The 22,919-nt window shown below is 48.6% G+C and overlaps 7 protein-coding genes across 7 annotated transcripts; 3 read left to right on the top strand and 4 right to left on the bottom strand.

The window, feature by feature from the left end:
- Nucleotides 1-1,192: 1,192 nt before the first annotated feature.
- Nucleotides 1,193-5,194, top strand: BJ212DRAFT_1341911 (glycoside hydrolase family 55 protein). Its single transcript, XM_041335165.1, has 19 exons — nt 1,193-1,831; nt 1,883-1,936; nt 1,988-2,020; nt 2,072-2,187; nt 2,238-2,289; nt 2,348-2,496; nt 2,546-2,567; nt 2,619-2,684; nt 2,746-2,786; nt 2,839-2,862; nt 2,909-3,399; nt 3,454-3,767; nt 3,823-3,833; nt 3,887-3,999; nt 4,061-4,175; nt 4,279-4,355; nt 4,406-4,541; nt 4,604-4,629; nt 4,683-5,194. The coding sequence occupies exons 1-19, from the start codon at nt 1,572-1,574 to the stop codon at nt 4,896-4,898; spliced, it is 2,316 nt and encodes a 771-aa protein (XP_041195138.1). The 5' UTR covers nt 1,193-1,571; the 3' UTR covers nt 4,899-5,194.
- A 521-nt stretch (nt 5,195-5,715) lies between these two features.
- BJ212DRAFT_1053810 (RlpA-like double-psi beta-barrel-protein domain-containing protein-containing protein) lies at nt 5,716-6,993 on the bottom strand. The gene is made up of 6 exons (XM_041328946.1): nt 6,434-6,993; nt 6,303-6,388; nt 6,245-6,252; nt 6,063-6,191; nt 5,962-6,011; nt 5,716-5,904 (listed from the first exon to the last, which is right to left on the bottom strand). Exons 1-6 carry the CDS (start codon nt 6,847-6,849, stop codon nt 5,808-5,810), a joined length of 786 nt encoding a protein of 261 aa, XP_041195137.1. The 5' UTR covers nt 6,850-6,993; the 3' UTR covers nt 5,716-5,807.
- Nucleotides 6,994-7,077: 84 nt separating this feature from the next.
- Nucleotides 7,078-8,134, top strand: BJ212DRAFT_1267491 (uncharacterized protein; the record flags this gene model as incomplete). The annotated part of the gene is made up of 2 exons (XM_041330668.1): nt 7,078-7,545; nt 7,610-8,134. The coding sequence occupies 2 exons, from the start codon at nt 7,078-7,080 to the stop codon at nt 8,132-8,134; spliced, it is 993 nt and encodes a 330-aa protein (XP_041195136.1).
- A 411-nt stretch (nt 8,135-8,545) lies between these two features.
- Nucleotides 8,546-9,737, bottom strand: BJ212DRAFT_1478835 (uncharacterized protein; the record flags this gene model as incomplete). Its single annotated transcript, XM_041339768.1, has 5 exons — nt 8,546-9,006; nt 9,040-9,106; nt 9,159-9,407; nt 9,457-9,549; nt 9,618-9,737. The coding sequence occupies 5 exons, from the start codon at nt 9,735-9,737 to the stop codon at nt 8,546-8,548; spliced, it is 990 nt and encodes a 329-aa protein (XP_041195135.1).
- Nucleotides 9,738-10,070: 333 nt separating this feature from the next.
- Nucleotides 10,071-17,516, bottom strand: BJ212DRAFT_1341892 (uncharacterized protein). Its single transcript, XM_041335164.1, has 15 exons — nt 16,702-17,516; nt 16,413-16,624; nt 14,977-16,360; nt 13,626-14,926; nt 11,883-13,576; nt 11,646-11,830; nt 11,537-11,597; nt 11,325-11,486; nt 11,061-11,275; nt 10,950-11,002; nt 10,827-10,901; nt 10,584-10,768; nt 10,453-10,532; nt 10,316-10,403; nt 10,071-10,260 (listed from the first exon to the last, which is right to left on the bottom strand). The coding sequence occupies exons 1-15, from the start codon at nt 17,391-17,393 to the stop codon at nt 10,207-10,209; spliced, it is 6,441 nt and encodes a 2,146-aa protein (XP_041195134.1). The 5' UTR covers nt 17,394-17,516; the 3' UTR covers nt 10,071-10,206.
- A 2,586-nt stretch (nt 17,517-20,102) lies between these two features.
- On the bottom strand, nt 20,103-21,580 carry BJ212DRAFT_1459044 (WD40-repeat-containing domain protein; the record flags this gene model as incomplete). Its single annotated transcript, XM_041338897.1, has 11 exons — nt 21,442-21,580; nt 21,361-21,389; nt 21,232-21,301; nt 21,070-21,182; nt 20,955-21,016; nt 20,815-20,921; nt 20,687-20,764; nt 20,519-20,640; nt 20,320-20,468; nt 20,186-20,267; nt 20,103-20,151 (listed from the first exon to the last, which is right to left on the bottom strand). Exons 1-11 carry the CDS (start codon nt 21,544-21,546, stop codon nt 20,103-20,105), a joined length of 966 nt encoding a protein of 321 aa, XP_041195133.1. The 5' UTR covers nt 21,547-21,580.
- Nucleotides 21,581-22,466: 886 nt separating this feature from the next.
- BJ212DRAFT_1478833 (uncharacterized protein) lies at nt 22,467-22,739 on the top strand (the record flags this gene model as incomplete). The annotated part of the gene is made up of 3 exons (XM_041339767.1): nt 22,467-22,481; nt 22,531-22,611; nt 22,665-22,739. The coding sequence occupies 3 exons, from the start codon at nt 22,467-22,469 to the stop codon at nt 22,737-22,739; spliced, it is 171 nt and encodes a 56-aa protein (XP_041195132.1).
- Between the last annotated feature and the right edge of the window lie 180 nt (nt 22,740-22,919).

Raw genomic sequence — 22,919 nt, 5'->3', positions numbered from 1 at the left:
CATCGCCACATTAACACTCCAATCACCTGATCCACAACTGTCCCCAGAAGGGCAGCTTCCCAGGTGTACCATCCACTGATCAAAGGGATATTCGTGTCTTCGAGTTCGCCGTGAGTTGGGGTTGCTAAACTTGGCTATTGCATCACTTTGCAAATATGATAACCAACGGAAGTTGCAATCGTTAACTTGTTTTGTGACACTTTGCATAACTTATTGCCTGATCCGATCTCGCAAGAACTGCTGCGCATCGAATACTGTATTGTAAAGTTCTCCGCATCTGACGCTTTAGCCCCAACACTGAAAGTCGCGTGAAGAGCGGTTCTACCTACAGGGCGGAGGAAGGACCATGTGATCAAAGGACAGAGTTCCTCAGCCGTCCTCTGGTTTTTATACTTGGGGCCCAATCCAAGCGGCCAACCGGTTTTCTTGACTCCCGGCGTCCGTGCACATGGTAACACTCTCAGATCCACTGGTGGCGCATATTATTTCAAGCCTGTTTACTATGCGTGTAACTGAGGAAATTTACGATCAGCTAATATAAATTCCGTAATAAATGGCCCGGCGAGTCGGAGAACCAGGCAGATTCAGCGTGTTTAATACTATGACGTCACACTGCGGCCGTGTGAAGTCCTGCGGTCAGCAGCCCCAATGACTAGTGCGAGTTTTTAGTCTGTAGTTCCAGTAGAATAGGTGGAATATTGTAAAGTATATTTGAATGCATTTTATTTCACACTCATCTAGCTACAATCACACCAACTATTTTCACTTGTTTTTGAAGGAAACAATGTGTCGGACGACAAGCGGATATGGCTGAGGACGGGTGGCAGCGTTTTGAGGCGCGAATGTACGTGGCGACGCTGTAGCGCACCCATAAAGTACACTAATATTCTGGTGGGCGAGATTTATCTACAGAGGACATGGGAAAATTAACAAAATTTAGGGTCAACTTTGTGAATTTTTCGACGTGTCGAACTTATACGCACTAACTCACCCTGCCAAAATTTAAATGGCACTTTAACTTTACAGCGCTTCGCAGTTTATTTGGGGCCAGTCGCAGACGCACTCGACCGACGCGCCCACCCTTGCCATTTCGATCACCGGGATTCCGATCGGGATGCGCGATCAAGATCACGTGACTGTCTCGCAGTCCCAAAGCGTAATTTAAATTTCTCGACATGAATATTTAGACTCACAGCTAGCACCGTCGGATGCCAGCTCATCAAACCATCGTTAATCGAGTCAACCTAGAATTCAAGTTGGGACCCTTGGTCTTTATTTAAACAATCCTTACAGGTCACCTGAATGATGGCACCAACAATCTCATTCTCAGTTTGTGATCAAGGCGATGTTCGTCACACGATATGGCCAGCTGCTCAGCGTTGCATGCGGCCCAGACTAGATTGCCCCTTGTTGTGCGATGAGATTTCTCCATTATTTCTCCATTACGTTTCCAACGACAACCTTGGTACGCTTCGATTATATCCTTAGGCATATATAAAATCTGTCCGAAACCTAGCCATGTGCCAGCGTTTTCTTCGTTGCACTTTGCGGATCCCACTGGCTGCTAAGGCATGGTGCTCACAAGCTTACTTTTGCTCGCCCTCGGCGCGATTGTGAGCCAGATCACTCAGGTCACCGCACTGGGATCAGCATGTGGTGTGCCTCTTACTACAGGAAATGCAGCGTGGGGGGAGCCTTACTGGCTCGAGAACATCCAGCATCAGGGTATGGCACCGTTCGCACCTAATGCGACGAATTACAAAGTGTTCCGGAACGTGAAGGATTATGGGGCTGTGGGTGATGGTGTACATGATGATACTTATGCTATTAAGTGCATAATCTTTCGGATCGATGATCATATTATAATGCTCATCTTTTGCAGTGCTGCAATCTCCACTGGTAGCAGATGTGGTAACTTGACTTGCGGTTCATCAACGTAAGTCATGAAGTTGCCAAGATATTTAATACATTCTTGATGGCTCGTTAGGACTACTCCAGCAGTGGTCTACTTCCCAGCAGGGTGAGTATCTGTGAATAAATGCCAGGTTCATTTTCTGATGCGGTCAATCAGAACCTACCTCGTATCTACCCCACTTCAGGCATATTACTACACAGTCATGGTGGGCGACGCAAGAACACCTCCGACGTTGCTTGCCAGTGCTAACTTCACGGGAATGGCTGTAATTGGTGCGGAGTGGCCTCTTTAGTCTGATAGGACCGACTAACAGCGAGATCAGATGCTGACCCTTACACTAATAATCAGAACTGGTATATCAACCAGGATAACTTGTATGTGTCGTTTGAAATTCCTTGTATGCGTGACATCGATGGCCTTTTATTATGAAAGCTTCCGGTCAGCGCGCAACTTCGTTATCGACCTCACACGAATGCCTGCGAATGTCTCGGCCACTGGTATCCACTGGGAAGTCTCACAGGCGACGTCGCTGGTCAACGTGGTGGTCAACATGTCTACCGAACCTGGAAACAATCACCAGGGTATGTCATTGTTATGAAAGATGGGATGTTCGTTTATCCTTGCCCCTAGGCATATATATGGAGGAAGGAAGGTAAATAAATGTTGCTACGTTGAAAGACATGATATGTGAACACTAGCGAAGTGGTGGCTTTATGGGAGATCTCGTATTTAACGGTGGAAAGTATGGTATCTGGGTTGGAAACCAACAGTGAGTGTTTGCGTTCATGCTACTCTCCCAGTTCCGTAGCGCATGATGCATCTATTCACAGGTTTACCGTGCGTAATATTACCGTCAACAATGCAAACACAGGTAAGGTCAACGATATATATCAATATACTAGACTTATATCACTTGCCCCAAGCTGTGTTCGGATCGTGGAACTGGGGTAATATTTGATCTTCCGTTGTGAGCGCGCAATTGATGATGGACAGGATGGACCTACCAACGTGTCATAATTAATGACTGTCAAATCGGCTTTAATCTGTCGGGTGGCGGTAATGGCGGAGAGGCCATCATTGACGCAGTGGTCACGAACACCCCTATCTTCATCAAGACACCAAATCCGACAAATGTCTCTGTTGCAGGATCCCTCGTATTAAATAACATTCATCTCAACAACGTTTCCACCGCTGTCATGGAAAATGGCACTACCATCCTTGCCGGTGGAACAATGACCATCGACTCATGGGGCAAGGGTAACGTCTATACAGGAGCGCACCCGAACGGAACGTTCACACAGGGCGAGATATATTCTGCGTATAAGGACCCGAGCCTTTTGGACCCCAACGGCTTCATTGTCAGCAAAGGACATCCTATGTATGCTGACTATTCAGTCGACCAGTTCAAGAGTGTCAGGTCATTGGGAGCTGTTGGAGATGGGGTGACAGATGACACTGAAGCTATTAATGCTGTGCTCGCAAAGGTATCTTTACACGATAGTCTCAATATTTATCTATGCTGATGAAACGCGGGACAGTACGCTGGATGCTACATCATATATTTCGATGCTGGCATCTATAAGGTTACTTCGACTATACAGGTTCCGGCAGGAACTCGAATTGTAGGAGAGGCTTGGACCCAGATTATGGGCGCTGGTCTTAATTTCAATAATCAAGACGATCCGAATGTTGTTGTACAAGTCGGTATACCGGGCTCGCAGGGCATTACTGAGATCACAGATATCGTGTTCACGACGCAAGGACCAACCGCAGGTGCCATCGTCGTGGAGTGGAACGTCCACGAACCCGCTGGTCTCCAAGGAGCTGCAGGAATGTGGGATTCGCACATCCGGTGAGTCCCTTTTAATCTCATTTGAAATCCGTTCTCTGATCTGCGTCCGTGATAGGCTCGGCGGAGGCAAGTTTGATTTTTTTCCCGTGCGGATAATGACTTATTGCTCTATATTTTAGCCAATGGGACCCACCTCCAAGACGCAGAATGCCGCGCGGGAACCCTTAGTCCCGAATGTTTTGGAGCTTTCCTTGGTTTTCACATAACATATGGTGCATCAGCTTACCTTGAGGTGTGGAATTATGACCCTAGCAATAGTTCCGGCACACTGATTTCAAATTCCCTTCACTAAGGGAACATGGGTTTGGTTGGCAGATCATGATCTCGACGGCTCTGATCAGCTAACTGTGTTCAGCGGAAGAGGTATTTTGTCACACTCCCAGGGTCCTGTCTGGATGATTGGTACAGGTAAGTTCACTCTTCTAAGCACAATACAACTATTCTGATGTCGCATAGCCTGTAAGCATTATGCCTTGGGTGATGCTCGTGAATTTATAGATGATTACATCAGCGGAACATCATGTGCTCTATCAGTATAGTTTAGTCGGAGCAAGGAACCATTACATGGGTCTGATCCAGACCGAGACGGTAGGTTAATCTAGACACGAAATGAGTTAGCTTCTGACATCTTTGCGTAGCCTTACTTCCAACCTGATCCTGCACCGCCAGGGCCATTCGATATCTCACAAGTTTACGATGATCCGACATTTGAAAATGGCATGACCATGGCTTGGGGACTCTGGGTGCATTCATCCATAGATGTCATCGTGTTCGGTTCGTCTTATTCATGTGCTCATATCATGCTTGCACTTATATTCTATGCGCTTTCCCCAAAGGTGCTGGTCACTACAGTTTCTTCCAGGTGAGGTATAGCTGAAGCGAACTGGGTCATTCCTAACCCTTGCCTCTCACCAGAACTACTCCGCGACGTGTGAGGGTAACACTACATGTCAAGCACAAATGGTCAACGTAGACTGGACCTCTTGCGCCACCATCTACAGTCTGGCAACCGTGGGGACAACATACCAAATCAGCATAGAAGAGAACGGGATCATCTATTTTGCCAACGACTCGGAAGGCTTTTCGTCCACTGTGACGCTATGGAGTCCTGCGGGGCCTATCTACCCATAGAATTTATATCCTGTAAGATCTATATATCCCTGATTTATTCTTTACGTAATTGAGCCAAAGGCACGCGCTAACTCGCGTCGACCAACCTGTCATCCATCCATCCTTTGTTTCAACTTCCACACTTGCTGTTTACTCATACCTACTACCAGACAGTTTGCAATCTTTGCTTTGAAAATTTGATTACTTGGTAATTCTAGATGGTGACGCAATTGTCGTCGAGGTACTTAGGCACCTGAGCTTATACTAATGAGTGTAGATGCCAGTATGCAATATAAGTATTGAAGTATTCGAAGCCATCGTTGTCGACCTGTTCACAACACGCTCGACCAAAGGATCAGCAAAGATATTAAGGAACGTGCTTCTCGACTTTGCAATCACAGCTGCGTGTACTTGATGTTTTATCTTTCGTTCAGTGTCAGTGAAGACTTCCATGTCCATACACTGCGTCAACAGGCTGACCCTCTCCTTCAATTTGAAGCAACAGCTTTTGTCATGGCAGACAATGTAGATTATCAACGTTATGTTGTTGCATGATCAACATTTTTCGTCTGTAATTTGGACGCATGCGAATGCAGCTGGGAAATAAACACAATAAGTTGTTCCTGGAATTCAAGTTCTCCTTATTTTTCCTACTTATTGGCATGCTTTTCCAAATCGCTATGAAGCACGAACACTTGACAAGTCGTGCAAGGTGCACGGTACACTCAGTAACTAGAGTTATCTGATAACCAACAAAGCCAGTCGCAGACCCGTTTGTTGTCTGTTATTGACACCTGGCATGTCCTCGATCGCGAGCGTAAAGAACGTAAAGAATACATGTTGTATGGAGTAGCCATTGTTTTTGTACGAGCTCACCCCAATGGGTTCGGGGTATGCTAAGAAAACCACGAAGCCGGACAACGGAAGAAATTACAACATGTGCGATAATAGCGATACAGCGAGCGTGATAATAGGAAGGAGCGAATTTGACGGGGATATAACGAATCCAGATGTTTGCGTGTCAGGTCTTTTTGGCCGCAACTGTCAGAAAGTTTTTTCAAAAAATGGGCGAGAGGACACGTACGGGATGCCATTGTTGTCAGAATACGACGGACAAGTATCATTAGTACTTGCCTAATGGAAAAAGTATATTAACAATTAGATATAGGATAGCGAATGACTAACAGCTGGATCGTCAGGACAGCATGCGCTGTATCCTAAGTTAGCTACGCTCCCGAGAGCAGCAACGTGATTCCAGCCCTCCCAATTTGTACAGGAGACCGACTGGTAACTGATATTCCAGACGCCAAAGTCCTGGTTGCACAATGATTTATATAAACAAGCACAGCGGCAATAAGGCGCCTCACAGTATGACCTAGAAGCTCGAATTGATTATGCGTGTGGAGGTGATCTCGGGGTGCTCACCATAAAGTGGTTCATCTGATGGAAAGAAATCATTTGGAATCGAAGATGATGGCCATGCGAGGTCAAAATTCAAGTAATGACCACCACTATGCGAAGATTAGATGTCGAAACTACGAAACAAGTGTGCTTACGCGTTCGGTCCATGAGTAGTTGCATTACACCAGCCGGAAAGAGATAGTGGACATAAGTCGGTGACTTTTACGACCACTGACTTTGTAACATTGGGGTAGAAAGGGGGATTCGAAAGGAAAGAATTTAACAGGGTGAGATTAAAGCATTGTCCACAAGCGGGGCCGTAAGATGTACTGCTGCCATATGCCATTTGATTCATTGCAGCAGTTGGATAATTTGTGCTGGTGGATGTACACCCGCATGCTGCAATGAAATTTTCTGGAAGACTGTAGTGTGTCATAGTAGCATATCCACCTGGCGAATAGTCGATCCATTCTGAAGCCCATGATATGTGTGGTAGAAAGGAGAACAAAGTAACGATAAAGGAGAGAAGTCGCGACAAGGGCGTCGCACTGGAATTGCTCCATGGGAGCATTTTTTGGAAGTTAACAGGGAATAGTTAAAGAAGGAAGGGCGGCCTGAGAGCCTGCACCAGTGAGACACAAGTTGCTCACAGACGTAACGACGTTGACTTGACATGCGCTATTTCTGTGATACACGTGATGAAGTCACGTGCGCGCAAGCTATATAGACGCGTCGCGCCACGCTGTTTTGTAACTTTTGTTGATCCCGTCGCCTGCAGAGCCTGTAACAGATGCAATCGATGAACAAAGTCAAACGCACCTACAGCTCGCGCTCGCGGCTGTCACTCCCGTCCTCCTCACCATCATCATCGCCACCGTCCACAACGAAACGCAAGTGCTTCGGGGAAGGCGGCGAGAACGAGCCCCCAATAAAGAAACGGATAACAATCAAAACGTCGCCTTCGGGGAGGTCGGCAAAGCCAAAACAAAGCGTCCTAAGGCAGCTTCATTTCTCTATAGAAACCTCAGTTCTACGAACTTGCACAATTTGTGGCCTCTCATATACACGAGGCGCACCGGACGACGAGTCATTGCATCGTGCCCATTGCTTACGCGTACAAAGGGGAATGGAGTGGGGGAGAGAGGAAGAACGGGAGGCAGAGAAGGTCGGCGTGGAAGAAATACAATCTGCAGTGAAGCTGAAAGATGGAAAGAAAGGCCGCATTATCTGCTTCAAGGCGAACGTTAGTGGGAGAATTGGATCTAAGGTGAGCAGATCGCGTTATGCTTACAGCGCACACGTACTATGGACTCTGGTTAACACTTCCGAAGCTTACGATATTACTCGAGACGATAAATCTTGCCCTTTCATCCCCTCCGCTATCAACCGACATCCTACAATCATCGAAGGCATACCTCTATCTGATACCATCACTGACCAATTCGCATCGAGAGAAGATAGTCGGCTGCGTCATTGCTCAACGAATATCTACTGCCATGACTGTCGCCGCTCCTTCAGAAACTTTACTTAAGCGTGATTCCGATGAAGCCACTCACCGCCACTCACCCCCGTCATCGCCGACTCACAGGCTGGTCGCAGTCGACACGACCTCGGGGCTCTTTTGCCATCCAGAGGCCTTGCCTACGCCCCTCGGTATACCACGTCTATTTGTCTCGTCGGCACATCGACGACAAGGTATCGCTAGCCGCTTGTTATCAGCTGCGGCCGCGACGTTCATCCATGGCTGTCCACTGGACCCTGTCAATGGCGATGTCGCGTTTACACAACCGACCGAAGGGGGGCACGCTGTCATGCAAAACTGGGGCGGAGGAGGCGTAAGAATATATGAGGAGTAACATGCTGATCGAGAAGTGTGCAGTTTCTGACACGCCCGGCAACATTGAGCGCTGAGCGAACGGCGAAAACCATGTATAATTGGGATTGCAGGCAACTGTCATAGACGCACAGCAATGAAAACTACTGTTGCTTTGAATACGTCTTGTAACTACCTACGGAAGATATAGTACAGCAATCGATTTCTGTGCGATGACAGGCATAACAAACGATGCGACGAGAAAGCACCTGCAATGCCAAGATGGCAAGAAGTGGTTGTAACTTGTGACAGAAACATCAAGCGAATGTATCCCCATCATGGGAAGCTGCTAAATTCTTAATCGCTAAAGAAAACCGTATACACGCTTACAGTACATGCACATGCGGAGAAGTGATGCAAACGGCTAGAAATGTATGTTGGGGCATCGAAGTCATCAGTCATCAGCCTGCATAGATCGCCGATGGAGAGAACGCAAAGCAATGACGAGCTGCTGCGCCTCAAACTTGTCGATTCTGCTTTCTCGCACAGAATCACGCAAGAGGATATTGATGTCCTCCTCTGACCATGTTGCTACAAGAAGAAGACGCGACTGATTCTTGATGCCCAGTGTCATAAGTTCCTCCAGTAAATGGCCGAGCGCTGCGTGACCGAGAAAGTTCCTGATAGGTGTCGTATCGCAGGGGTCATCCGACGCCAATACGGTACCCGCGGATGATGCATGCCATGGCTGATTGCTGTGCTTGCGCAAGGTGGTATATTCTGTTGGCACGGTCGCCAATGGATCTGGAGATGGGGAACGATTCATAGTTCGAGAAGCATCCATTAGGGTAGGACTCGGGGAGTTCGAGATGGATGGCTTGTCCAAAGTCGGATGAGTTGCGGTACACTCTTCAACTTAACGGATGTCAATCACCTGTTGCACCATACCTTGGATGCCATCAGAGGTAACTAAACGAGAAGCTCCTTCATTTACCTCCTCCAACTCAGAGGTCGTCTGTATTACTATCATGAAAATGCGGAAGCTGTCGGAGATAAGACCTTCTTACCTGGGATCTGTTGGGGATCAGAGGATCCAGCTGCTCGGAATTTGCTGGCATGTGTTCCTCGACATTGCCAGCCTCGTCATGATTATTGTCCCCTACCCAGTCCTCACTGTCTGCAATGTCGTTACCGTGCATCATTTGATAGAAGCGCGAACTCGGCACCGCTTTGGCGTGAAGATATCGATGGACGTATTTGAGTAAATGCGCATGTGCACACTCGTCATCTCCAAAAATCGGAAAAGCTTCTTGAACCTGGGTGATCAACCATGAGTGGTGCTCTATCGTCAATAGACGCCCGTACATCTGCTAAGAATCGCTCTTTGATAATCTGCTCCTGTTCCCGAGGTTTTCGACCGATCTCGAAGTGCTTCACCGCAAGGGTTCGTATGCGATGCTGTTCGGAAAGTCAGCTGCTGAGATCCCAATGTGCGGTGTACGTGGTGGTCCATCGAGATCACTGACCTTGATCTCTTGAAAATGGGTGTCTTGATCCCCGCATATACCTAGTGCTTTGCGGAAAGCCACCTGTGCTTTTCCTCCCCTCTCTTTGACCATGAGTCTGGTTCCTGCAACTTTGGGCATTTCTGAGAATGTTTGAGTGTTGACAATGGTTGGGGATCTACTCTTGATTGTAAGTACTCAGAGAGGTATTTATCGTTGGAGGGACTTCGAGATTATCTGACCTCTGCCAGATCACAGAGGAATTCACACCAGATAATCTCAAAGGTTATCAGATCAGGTAGTAATCTGAAACCTACCATGAGACTAAAGGAGACACGCGACACGCATCGTGCCCTGCCTCCATGCAACGTTGGTCACCTTGAGTCACACTATGTTCAAGGCTAGTATACCGGTACTTTTGAGTTCTTCCACCACAATCTCTGTGCATAGACTGAGAAGGTGACCCTCTGTGAGAGACTGTAAGCCACGAACGAAAATAGATTGCTGATGGATATACTCTCAGGAAATACCGTACAATGATATAGATACAAATCTTCAAAGATTCCTATAGACTTATCTGATGAAAACGCGAAGCCGTCTGCCGCGGCGCTCAAGCAGACACTTCAACCGTCTGTGTGACATTGCTAGGAGGAGGCACGAAAGTCTGGTGCGATTAATGTCAGCAGACAATCACAATGACCGTGGGTAAAGGTTCTCACTCTAATTTTAATACCGCCGGCACTAGGTAAACGTGTGGATCCTGCGCTCATCCAAGCATCGACCTCGGCAGCAGCACCCCGTCCCTCACTGGAATAATTTCATTATTACCCGAATTTGAAACAAAGGTCCCACTTACTTGATACCCCATACAATCAACGACTGACCACGGCGACAGTCACCGGCTGCAAAGACACCCTCAACATTTGTCGTGTATTTCTGCGAGGATCGTCGAGTTTAGGAAGGCATAACAAATGTTGCAAAACGAACCTTCGGAGGCGTCTGGATATTTGATCTGGCATCCTGCTTGATACCCAGGGCGTTGAGAGCTTGTGACTGCGGACCCAGGAATCCAAGAGCTAAGAAGACCAGTTGTGCAGGGAAAAACTTCCCAGAGCCAGGCACCTCCTCCATCTTCCATCGCCCGCTACTATCTTTGGTCCACTCAACTCGGACTATTCCGAGACGCGAGGCATCAATATCAAGTACAGTCTTCGGGAAGTCTCGACGCACCAGTATTCAAGCCCTTGAGCTTCCCAGCATCGTCAAGAACGAATTCCTTTGTGGAAATAGAGTATTCCCGTGGATCTAAGACAGCGTAAGGAAAGATGTCAACCGACGGCAAAGATCACTTACCATTGCCAAAGTGCGCAGCGACTTCAGTATGACCGTAATCGGCCCGGAAAATTCTGATGGAAGATTGAATCAGATCGATTGTTGCATGTCACGAAAATTGGAAATACCGACCTAGGCCATTGCGGCCAAGGGTTGTCTCTGCCACGCGAACCTGGAGGCTTGGGTAGAAGCTCAAAGTTTGTCACAGACTTGGCGCCATGCCGCATGGATGTGCCGATGCAGTCGTTGCCGGTATCACCGCCACCAATGACAATAACATCTTTACCCCTTGCGTTAATGTAGGACCCATCCTGCAGTTCTGAGTCCAGGAGGGACTTAGTGTTCAGCTAAAGAAGGTGTTCGAAATTTTCAATTAAAAATAGGCGATGCACGAACCTGAAGGAATTCCATGGCGAAGTGAATGCCGTCTACATTGCGGTTGGGAATATTGAGATCGCGAGGCCACGTTGCTCCCGTGCACACAACAACCGCATCATTCTCTGCTCGGAGAGCACCAGCATCAACACTGACTCCGACATGAGCATTTGGTACGAAGGTCTTTGAAACGATAAGCGAGACGATAAATTACAAGGGTTACGAAAACGCACGATTCCCTCGGCTTGCATCAAGTCCAAGCGACGCTGTACGATTGTCTTGTCGAGCTTCATGCTGTCGCAGGTCAGGATCGTCGACAGTATTCGATTATAGTCGACTCACTTTGGAATACCATACATAAGAAGACCACCCATGCGATCATTGCGGTCATATACAGAGACGAGATGTCCTGCCTTGTTAAGTTGATCAGCGCATGCTAGACCAGCAGGTCCGGAGCCAATGATCGCGACTCGCTTCCCAGTTCTGAAGCTCGGCGGATTAGGGGCCATCCAGCCCATCTCGAAGCCCTAGTTGTCCAAAATAAGCGACATTAACAAATGAGGTACGTAGTCAACACACTTTGTCAATGATGGCGCACTCAATGCTCTTGATACCAACAGGTTGCTCATTGATACCAAGTACACACGCGCCTTCACAAGGTGCAGGACAGACACGACCAGTGAACTCGGGGAAGTTGTTCGTCATAAGTAGTCTGTTAAGAGCATCGCGCCACTGGCCCTTGAACACGAGATCGTTCCACTTGGGAATGATGTTTGAGATTGGGCATCCTGTGTCAGACTGACAAAATGGAACGCCACAATCCATGCATCGAGCAGATTGATATTTCAACTCGCTCTCAGTCAAGCGGATCGAGATTTCTTTCCAGTCTTTGACGCGCTTTCTAGGGGGTCTGTATGCCTCGTTCAATCGGTGATACTTCATGAACCCTCGAGCTTTGTCCAATTTGTGAAGACGCTGTTTTGTGGTCGAGTCGTCAATCGTGGAATCCTCCAGGTCTGTGACAGCAGGCTCATGGCGTTTGGGAAGAGCATGGATCATTGTTGGTTCCTTCGGGAGGAGAATGTCTTCTAGCCCCTCCGACGCAAGATCAACTTGGCTAGCGGTACGAGATGGGACCAAGTCGATAACATTAAGCCTTATCTTTTCCTCCTTCTCTTTAGCAGCCTGCTCTTCCAACACACGTTTGTAGTCGAGTGGCATGACGCGAACGAAGAGCGGGAGCAAATGGTGGAAGTCGTGAAGGACGCGATCGGCAACCTCAGAGCCAGTGTAGTGACGATGGTCCTCGATGAGGCCACGCAATGCAGCGATTTCACGCGGGTCACTGACCTTTCCAAGTTCTACCATCTCCATATTGACCTTCGACGAGAAAGTGTGGGCGGTATCGAGCACGTATGCAATGCCACCACTCATTCCAGCAGCGAAATTGCGCCCAGTAGTTCCTAGGACCACAACGCGTCCGCCAGTCATGTATTCGCATCCATGATCACCTGTGCCTTCAACAACAGCGTTTGCCCCCGAGTTGCGAACAGCAAAACGTTCGGCAGCGACACCTCGGATGAAAGCCTCACCCGACGTAGCGCCGTACAAGCAAACATTGCCAATGATGATATTCTCTTCTGCCTTGAAAGTTGATTGTTTAGGGGGGTAAACGATGAGACGCCCACCAGACAGGCCTTTTCCGACATAGTCGTTAGCATCACCTTCCAGTTCGATTGTGATGCCAGGAGCAAGGAAGGCACCGCAGGACTGTCCTGCTGAACCACGCATGAGAATGTGGATAGTATCCTTCGGCAACCCTTCTTCTCCATACAATTTCGATACGCGATGTGATAACGATGTGCCGAGGGCGCGATCAGTGTTGGTGACGTCACACTCAATATGAACGGGAAGCCCCTTGGTAAGGGCTGGTTCGGACTCGTCAATGAACTTGTTGTCGAGGCGGATGTACAGCTTGTGATCTTGCTGTCGAACACGGTAAGTTGCAGCGCCAGGTCGCATCTGCCAAGCAGGCTTCAAAACAGCGGACAGGTCGAGGTGGGCGGTCTTGATGGTGCGCAGCTTCTCATCAACCTTGAGCATATCAGCACGGCCAACCATCTCGTTGATGGTGCGGAAACCGAGCTTGGCCATGTGACCACGAAGCTCCTCGGCGAGATAATAGAAGAAGTTGATGACTTGCTCCGGCTGTCCGGCAAATTTGCTGCGAAGCTGAGGGTCTTGTGTAGCTATACCAACCGGGCAAGTGTTCACTGGAGTAAACAGATTAGCTACGATAGAGGCCAGGAAGGCAACACGCACAATGACATTTGCGCATCATAATACAACCCATGGCTATGAGCGGTGTGGTAGCGAAGCCCCATTCCTCAGCACCAAGCAGACATGCGATAGCGATGTCACGACCGGTACGAATCTGGCCATCAGTTTGGACTGTAACACGACCACGGAGGTCGTTCAAGACAAGCGTCTGGTGCGTCTCCGCGAGGCCAAGCTCCCACGGCAGACCGGCGTACTTTATACCAGTCCAGCGGGATGCACCAGTGCCACCGTCGTGACCCGAAATGAGGATGTGATCCGCCTTTGCCTTTGCAACACCGCTCGCGACAATGCCAACGCCAACCTCGGAGACAAGTTTGACAGAGACACGCGCACGGGGGTTGGAGCACTTCAAGTCATATATGAGCTGTTTCAGATCCTCGATGGAATAAATGTCATGGTGGGGTGGGGGAGAGATAAGCCCAACGCCGGCTGTAGAATGACGAGTGCGAGCAATGGAAGTAGAGACTTTGTGTCCTGGAAGTTCACCGCCTTCGCCCGGCTTAGCACCTTGAGCCATCTTGATTTGGAGCTCGTCAGCATCCGCCAGGTAATTGGCAGTGACGCCGAAACGACCAGATGCCACTTGCTTGATAGCGGAACGCATAGTGTCACCATTTGGGAGCATATGAGAGCGCTCTGCATCCTCACCACCCTCACCAGTGTTCGACTTGCCGCCGAGACGATTCATCGCGACAGCAAGCGTGGAGTGGGCCTCCATGGAGATTGACCCATATGACATGGCACCTGTAACGAACCTGCGAACAATTTCATTCCAAGGCTCGACCTGTTCGATGGGAATAGGGGTGGCGTTTTCATAGCGAAAGTCAAGAAGTCCACGCAGATGAACACTCTTCGTTTGCTCATTCGCATTACGAGCGTAAGCATCATAGGCGGTTTGGTTCTTCTCACGAACAGCATCTTGCAGATTTGCGATGCCAGCAGGATCATTGATATGTGCTTCGCCTCCATCACGCCAATGATACTCTCCCGATTCGGGCATTCCTGGAGGTAAGATAGTTTCCCTCGAAGGCCACCCACGCTCATGAAGCTCGAAGGCATCCACAGCAAGTAAGTCAAACGTGGCTCCCTGTATGCGAGATGCAGTGCCAATGAAGCAGCGGTCCACGACTTCACTATGAAGACCGAGAGCTTCAAAAATCTGAGCGCCCTTGTATGACTGAAGTGTCGAAATACCCATTTTCGACATGACTTTGAGGATCCCATTATCGATGGACTGGTGATAATTGGTTAGGAGGTCCTTAATAGTCTTCTCGCCCTTGATACTGTGAACACTGATCAGCAAAAAGAAACTCGGTAGAGATATCCAACTTACAGACCCTCCCGTGCAACCTTGTGAATCGTCTCCAGCATTAACCATGGGCATATCGCGTCAGCTCCATACCCAACTAAAACACAAAGGTGATGAACTTCACGAGCCTCCGCAGTCTCTACCATCAGGGCGACCTTGGCACGCTGCTTCTGTTGTGTTAGGTGGTGATGAACGCCACCACATGCCACTAGTGCGGATAGAGGGACACGGTTTGGCCCTGTGGCACGGTCACTAAGGATGATGACCTTGATCCCATCCTCGATAGCTTGGGATGCCTCGCTGCAGACACGTTGTAATGCGAGCTGATATCCTGGGAGTCCCCCTTCTTTGGGGAAGGTTATGTCAATCGTGATGGAGGGCCACCCCGCATATGCAAGCTTCAAATTCTTCATGGCGTTCATTTCCTCTAAGGAAATCAAAGGAGAAGGTAGGAGAATGCGGTGGCACTGTTCCGGCTTCATTTCCAGGAGATTGCCCTCAGGGCCGACGTATGCTTCGAGTGACATGACAATGCTTTCCCGAATAGAGTCGATAGGAGGATTGGTAACTTGGGCGAAGAGCTGGCGGAAATAGTCATAAATGAGACGAGGCTGAGTAGCCATCGCTGCTAATGGAGCGTCGTTACCCATAGAACCCAACGCTTCCTTGCCAGTGTCTACCATAGGCAACATTAGGAGGCTAAGCTGCTCTACGGTGAAGCCGAACGCAAGGAGCTTGGGGTCACTGCTTAGAGGCAAATCGTCAATGACTGTGTCAAGGGAAGTGTTGCTACGGATGATGCGCTTGATGATATTAGGGACATGAAGGACGTGGCTTTCAACCCACGAAGCAAAATTCTGTTTAGCGGCAGTGTTGCGCTTCAACTCCTTGTCGTCGACAATCCTTCCCTCAAGCGTGTCAACCAGCAGCATCCGGCCAGGCTTCAAACGTCCCTTCTGAACTACCTTCTCAGGAGGAATGAACACTGCGCCAACCTCGGAAGCGCAGACCATGATATCATCATTGCTGACAACGTAGCGACATGGTCTGAGACCATTTCGATCAAGATTCGCACCGCAGTACCGGCCGTCGCTGAAGGTGAACAGGGCAGGACCATCCCAAGGCTCCTGAAGACAAGCAGCCCAATTATAGAATGCGCGTTTCTGTGCATCCATGCTCTCGTTGCCTTGCCAGGCTTCGGGTATAAGCATCATGACAGCTTCGGGCAACGTGACAACGCCATTGACGACGAGCAACTCAAGCACGTTGTCAAATGCAGCGGAGTCAGATCCACCGGTCTCGATGATGGGATAGAGCAGGTCGAGTTGATCGCCAAAATGAGTAGATGAAAGTACGCCTTCTCGAGCTCGCATCCAGTTCTTGTTGCCACGCACGGTGTTGATCTCACCTAAGGATTCCACGTCAGGCTTACCTGGCATCGTCAGGTGCAGATCACTAACCGTTATGAGCAGCCCATCTCATTGGCTGAGCTCGATCCCAAGAAGGAAACGTGTTTGTCGAGAATCGAGAATGCACCAAAGTAAAATGCGAACGATACAGGACGTGATTGAGATCATGATAGTAATTGTACACTTGGGGGGGAGTGAGCTGTCCCTTATACACGATGTTCTTCGAGGACAAAGAACAGACGTAAAAGCCGTTGGCAAGCGTACTTCATACAATAAAAAGAAGGTTCGCAGATGGGTGTTAAGCTTGGTTTACGAACTAAATAGATTAAAAGTCACAAACATGGTGTGCGTCGCGTGCTTGCGCAAAACGTACAACTGTCGCTCGAAATGCTTGGCATCGAAAAATCCGTTTTGACTATCGATTCCATCACCGTAATGGTTGCGTAGGACGACGAAAGGCTGATAAATCGTAGGTTCCTTGCTACTTGCGGCAGGACCAAGAATCGTGCCATCGGTCGGGACTCGACGCCACCCTAAAACCCGAAGACCCAGTTGACTGGCAATATTGGCGAAAACGGATTGGTTGTTTTGCAGTTGAATGGGATCATTTGCCTTGAAGAAGACATTGCCTACGGCATATTCTCCTGGTGTAGGAAGAGTGCATCCAATATCCCGTTCTGCTTCGCGCTTGAAAAAGAGATGGGGAATTCCAGTCATGACACCAGCACCATCACCATCACGGCTATCGGCACCGGTGGCGCCTCTGTGCGTCATTGCACAAAGTAATTGACGAGCATCCGAGACAATTTTGTGGCTATGTTCGCCCTTGATATGGCAGATAAACCCCACACCACACGAGTCCTTCTCATTCTCGTTGGAATACAAACCCTGATTCGCAGGAAGAGATCCTGCCCAGGAGTCAGGATCACGTTTCACAGCATGAAAACCATTATCGGCTGTGGACGTCTCATCAGCAACAAGGGGTAGAGGATTTTTGTGATGATCGTCGAAAGGAACAGGAGAAATTGCCATAGGAAGAAGAAGTGGGCGAATATGACAATAGAGCGACAAAAGACGGAAGCTTCTTGAGCTTTTAATCAAAGACGCTGAAGGACCAGGGACGATGGTGGCCAGAGTCAGAGAGTAAAATGATCAATTTACAGCTGACAGGAGTCAGACTAAATTACCAAAATTAGATAAGCCCAGGGCTCACGTCAAAAACAAGCCGAAAAGTCCCGATTCACTCCGATGGCTTCGGGGAAGTGACACCTGTCTCCGCGTGCCCTGCTTACGACACTCGCGCAAAGGATACAAATTCCTGAGTTGCAGAGCTACATCGTGCGCATAAACATGGCGGATGTTCAAGCTGCTTCAGCCTTTCTGCTCAACAGTGCTGATCGCGAGCAAGATCAGGGTGTTTCTCACCCTTTATTACCTCGGTGGTTTAGTCTCCGCATTCGGTAGGCTTCGACGGAATAAGCCTCCCGGCAGGAAAATGCGGGAGACCGTCTGACACCGCCTGGATCACCATATCCGCTTCAGTCCAACTCCTCGTGATGTTGTGTATGCGAGCGCTTGAGATCTCGCAACAGAAGGTGAAGGCCTCCGTAACTGCACCCACTCAGAACCAGCCATTTTTCTTCTCATTTGCTACCAGCGTAGGTTAATGCAGTATGAGCCTTGTGGAAGGGCCCAGGGGTTGGAGACACAGCAAGTCCTCGGACGGGGCTAATATTCTGAAAGTGCTGGATCGGCTTTGGGCATGAGCGCTCGTGCAATAACTGCCAAGAACCGATGACACCTGATACGAAGGAACGACTATCTTCCTTCGATAGGTTTGACTAGGGGAGACTAGACTATACGACTGCGTTCGAACGCGGAGTCCCTGGTCCCCCGTGCGACAGGTTTCGCCGGAAATTGCCATACCGGCAATCATGTTCCGATCGGCGATGCTTGCCAGTCCCCGGGCCTCGGCCGACGGCAATCCTTGCCTGATCCTTGCCAACACCCAGTGCGATACACACTGGCAGGATCTTGAGTAGTATGCAAACCACTGCACGGAACTCTCATGCTTGTAGTACACGAGCCATGTTGCCTGGTGCCGACGGAAATGAATTATGAAGGGCATGATACCTCGGTGTGCGAAAGCAAAACCACATCCATGAATAATGAATCCTGCTACTCTTCGATATGAGCATGACAAAACACTTCTTACAGTGGTACGGCTCGCACCTCATCTTTGCTCACGACTCACACCGGGGTCGATGGACGGGGCTATATGCCGGGTGCACGGTCCGATTGATGAGATCAAAGGACATTGCTCGAGATGGCACCACGAAAACGAAGCATTAAAATGTTGCGAGGAAGCAACCTCAAAGTCCAATGACAGTCTTCGTGTTTCATGTAAGTAGGAAGCAAACCCTCGGACCCGGGGCCCAAACTCAGCGAAACATGAATCCACGATGTCACGTTCGATCGCACCGGGTCGTACAACGTCATGATCAAGAGCATTACTCAAGTGACCGGCAGTACCCAATGAAATCACTTCAATATGCAATATTAAAAGGAACACAGTCGTGCAGCAGTTACTAGTAGTTGTGTTTAGTTGCTGATCCGTTTGCTATTGCTGCGGATGGAGATAACTGAGTAAAAGATTCAATTGCTGCAAGATGCGAACTTCGACACGACAGTGCCAATCGCTCAAGACATCTCGGCCGAAAAGTCCTAGATTTTGCAGCGGCATCAAGGCGGGCCGCGGAGATCAGCCTAGGTTAGCCCAAGCTGCGGTCGGCTGGCAAAGCCAATCAAAGGCGAGAAGAAACCTCAGAGGGCGTGTATGATGGTCACACGAATATGATTTATTGATTCCTTCTCGATACCGAGGAGTTCCTCTTCATGGTTGCTGCGGCCCAAAAGTCGAAGGTAACCCATAAGAAAACGCTTGGGACAGGGACGCAATACAGGAGCTTCGTGACAGTGCCGGTGATAATGGGACCGTCTGTTGACTGATTATTTCCGGCCGGATGATAGTCGGGGGAAGACGTGTGTCCACTTTAGGCCCGAGAGAAGCACTTGATGATTTGGCGAGTAGCACTGCTCTGCGGACATGATCATGAGGTAAGAACTGACCAAAGTCCTATCTACTGGTAGATCTGATGGTGCCATGTTTTGCCATGCTCCAGAAACTCGGATGCCGATGAGCCAGATGTGAATCAGAGTTCTGTCTCATCAAATAACTAGAGAGACAACTGACGCGGAGTTGGTGTGGGCATCTTTCCTTGATTGGGTTTTGATGTTCAAGGATGTGCAATTCGCGATATTTGATTTACCAAGAGGAACACGACTGAATATGAAGCATAGCACATAACCAAGACCGAGGACTTACTTCATTATGCCTTAAGGGGTCAAAGGAGAGAATGGCTCAACGCCAGCGCTGCCTTGCCTGTTGCAGCTTTCTTGATGTCAATCCGGGGGAAGCCGGATGTGTAGGCCCGAATGTCGAAGCGAATGCAGAAGTCTGTAGAGTTGAGAAACCGGTCACATCCCTACAGGCGACTCGGAAACAAGGGCTGCTAAGCAAAAAAAAAACAATGACGGGCCGACAGCACCCAAAAGAGTACTCGCCGACAAAACTGAATGGAGTATCCCAATGAATCAATAAAAATATTACTATTTCGTAGATTCGCAAGCTGGTGAAACAGAACGGTCGATGTGAATACTGTTTTAGACACATGAACAAAGCTATCCAGCACCATCGTGGAGTGCACAGCAAACAGCCGCTGGAGGCGTCCTTCAGATTTCCTCACAAACTGAGACATAACGACTCGCCTTTATGATGGCCATTATACTGTCGCACAGTCTCTCCCGATGCCATCTCCCAAAGCCGGGCAGTGTGATCCGAAGACGCTGGGAGTCGAATTGAATACATAAACTGCAGAGTCAACAGGTGATTTCTCACCTGTAACAAGATAAGCTGAGTCAGCACTGAACGCGCAATCCCAAACCCATCGCTGGTGACCTTGAAGAACCTTCTCTTGTCTGAATTCATAATTTTGTGATATAGACCATATCTTCACGGTGGTATCTGCAGAGCACGTGGCAAGATATCTATCTCTCCCTCAGAGACTTTGCCAAATCGGTAGCTCAAATGCGCTCACTTCACATCTGGACTTAATAATACCCTAGTGAGGTACTTCTTATGGGCGCTGAACTTTGTCACTGCCTGGTAACGAGGTAGATCTGATTTCTCCTCGTTAATTTTCCAGACGTAGCATTTGCCCTAAGCCAAGAATGTAAACGACGAATCATCAAAAGGTAGATAATACCTTATTATTTCCAGCAACTAGGCAAGAGCCATCAGATGCCAAGCTGACAGACCGAATAGGAACGTCGCCTGCAGGCGTCTCCAACAAGGTGTTAATCAATGACGACTGCAACCTTGTTCTGAACATACCAGTTCGTGCGAGCAAAGATTTTCGGATAAATCCCATTGCTTGATGCAACCCGCTTGATCGCAGGATATGAGCTCCCCCTGATTTGGATGGACACAGACATCATTCACTTTGGGAGTTTGAGGGCATCAGCAACAGTCACGAAAGAAGGGATAAAACTTGCCAGGGGCGCCGTTATCGTACGTTCTATGCACTTGTGTACTTCTGCGTGGATGTTATGCGCTCGAGGCTTTAGGAGTCACAGTGAGATCACCCACCGAAGATCCCATATTCTGATGGTGCCGTCTTCACTACCCGTCACTAACCACTTGCCTTCGCTGTGGAAGGATACGGAGGTTACATTATTTGTATGAGCATCCAGGCACGTTAGCTAAGGGGGATAAATGAATGGAGATGGTGATAAATATTAGGACGCGCACTGGTGTCGAGGCGCTGGTAATCTCGTAAATGTAGACCTTTTTGTGAATTGCCGCAGCCAAAAGGCGTTTGCTGAAATAAAATGAATCATCAGTAAATTCATACATGAAGAAACAGGACATTGGGATTACTCGGGTGAGATGGCAAGACGATTCACTTGCTAATCCTTGTATAAGTCTTGACGACGGAAAATGAGAAAACGTATTGCTCACGCCAGACTCTCCAGATCTTGCTATAGTACGCGAACAGATTCCACTCCACGCTTCCCAGAACCTGATCTCATGATCATAAGATCCAGTGACAAGTATTACAGACATCTTGGAGTTCTTGAACAAAGAAGGGCTGAAGGTGTGACAGCGTGACACGTGACAAATGTCATCTTACCTAAAATACTGGGTTGACACTGGGTATCAATATTTTGAAGGTTGAACTCCAATTGAACTCTGTACCTTTGTCTGACATGATACTTCTCTTCGTGGCACATTTCTCAAGATCCAAAGATGCATCGATGAAGGTCCGCTGAGTCCTCGATATTCAACTTCATATTCATGAAATGGAGTTCTGACGGATCGACTCCGAGGATCAACATGACGATCCGGAGTAGGGTGACCCTTGGTCATTTACGCTACTAGTTGATGGAGAGAACTATCCGACATGTGGCTACTTACCTGTGCGTATATGCTCTGGTATAATATTGAGCCCGTGCACTTCCAGAGTCTGCGTGCGCGGCGCACGGATTGTTACGTGTTAGCCGCAAGGCAAGAGGTGGTGGCTATTGGGTCTGTACCTCAGCTTCTTAGACCTCATTCATTCAAAATTTCATGACCCTTTTCAACGGGGAGGCATCGCATTTGATTTTAAGTTCAGCCTCATCGGCATTCTCGAACGGCGAGACGAATCTCGAGATCATCCGTCCGAATGAAATTAGCAAAGCCTTCGGCAATTGTTCCTTAGGTTGCTGGCTAATTAACGTATCTGTAGGATCCCTTCACTGTAAGCGACCTCGCTCATTTCCACACAATCCAACCTATCATGCGTCCACCGTTATATGGCAAATTAGACACGGCCTCGTCAGGTTCTCAGAAGCAGTACTAGTTCCCTATCACCGACCGAAGGTGTTGAAGTAATGTAATCTGCATACAGACTCACATATAAAACAGGAGGACGGTACCATGTCTCTCTCAGCTCCCGGCTTCTCCAAACTCGACGTTCGTGTACGGTATCTACTGTTTTGGCTATGAACGCTTTCCCAGTAAGCTGTATTCCACCTGACTCAACACGCATCCTGACCGAACTCTTAGAATGGCACTCGAGTCTTCTACTGGGCATCCGGCGGTGAAATCAAGTACGGTACTGTGCAGGCCACCAACCGTATGGCCGATGTAGGAATTCTACGCTATTCTGGAAGATATTCTTCTAATGATCTATCTCATAGGGTACCCAGATTGTGGTGGTGAAGGTAGATGGGGAAGGTCACGCACAGTTACCGTGGGTCTCCACTGATTCATAAATGATGTCATTCTCTCTAATAACATACATCCACAGAGTGTCCAGCCTCGTAAAAGTAAACCAATGAGATTCACGACCTATAGAGCCCACTTAGAGTTATTTATTGCATCCATATCCCGCACTCCGCATTCATGGACCTCAGGATCATCACATCACTAGTACTGTATTCATTCGTCTCGTT

Source organism: Suillus subaureus, assembly GCF_016647635.1.
Source record: "Suillus subaureus strain MN1 chromosome Unknown BJ212scaffold_9, whole genome shotgun sequence".
NCBI classification, from domain to species: domain Eukaryota; kingdom Fungi; phylum Basidiomycota; class Agaricomycetes; order Boletales; family Suillaceae; genus Suillus; species Suillus subaureus.
Note: the sequence above shows the minus strand (reverse complement) of the source record. Positions and strands in the feature narration are given on the sequence as shown.

Bases quoted from the DNA above. Each gene is read 5' to 3' on its own strand.
- BJ212DRAFT_1053810 (XM_041328946.1), bottom strand. From the start codon at position 6,849: ATGCTCCCATGGAGCAATTCCAGTGCGACGCCCTTGTCGCGACTTCTC. The intron at 6,389-6,433 runs GTAAGCACACTT...ATCTTCGCATAG, and splicing joins ACTACTCATGGACCGAACGC to TGGTGGTCATTACTTGAATT. The intron at 5,905-5,961 runs GTACGTGTCCTC...GCGGCCAAAAAG, and splicing joins TCTGACAACAATGGCATCCC to ACCTGACACGCAAACATCTG.
- BJ212DRAFT_1341892 (XM_041335164.1), bottom strand. From the start codon at position 17,393: ATGGCAATTTCTCCTGTTCCTTTCGACGATCATCACAAAAATCCTCTA. The intron at 11,276-11,324 runs GTTCGTGCATCG...CACCTTCTTTAG, and splicing joins TCGCCATGGAATTCCTTCAG to CTGAACACTAAGTCCCTCCT. The intron at 10,902-10,949 runs GTAAGTGATCTT...ACGCTGTCTTAG, and splicing joins CGCTGCGCACTTTGGCAATG to ATCCACGGGAATACTCTATT.
- BJ212DRAFT_1341911 (XM_041335165.1), top strand. From the start codon at position 1,572: ATGGTGCTCACAAGCTTACTTTTGCTCGCCCTCGGCGCGATTGTGAGC. The intron at 2,863-2,908 runs GTAATATTTGAT...GATGATGGACAG, and splicing joins GTTCGGATCGTGGAACTGGG to GATGGACCTACCAACGTGTC. The intron at 4,542-4,603 runs GTTCGTCTTATT...CTTTCCCCAAAG, and splicing joins CATAGATGTCATCGTGTTCG to GTGCTGGTCACTACAGTTTC.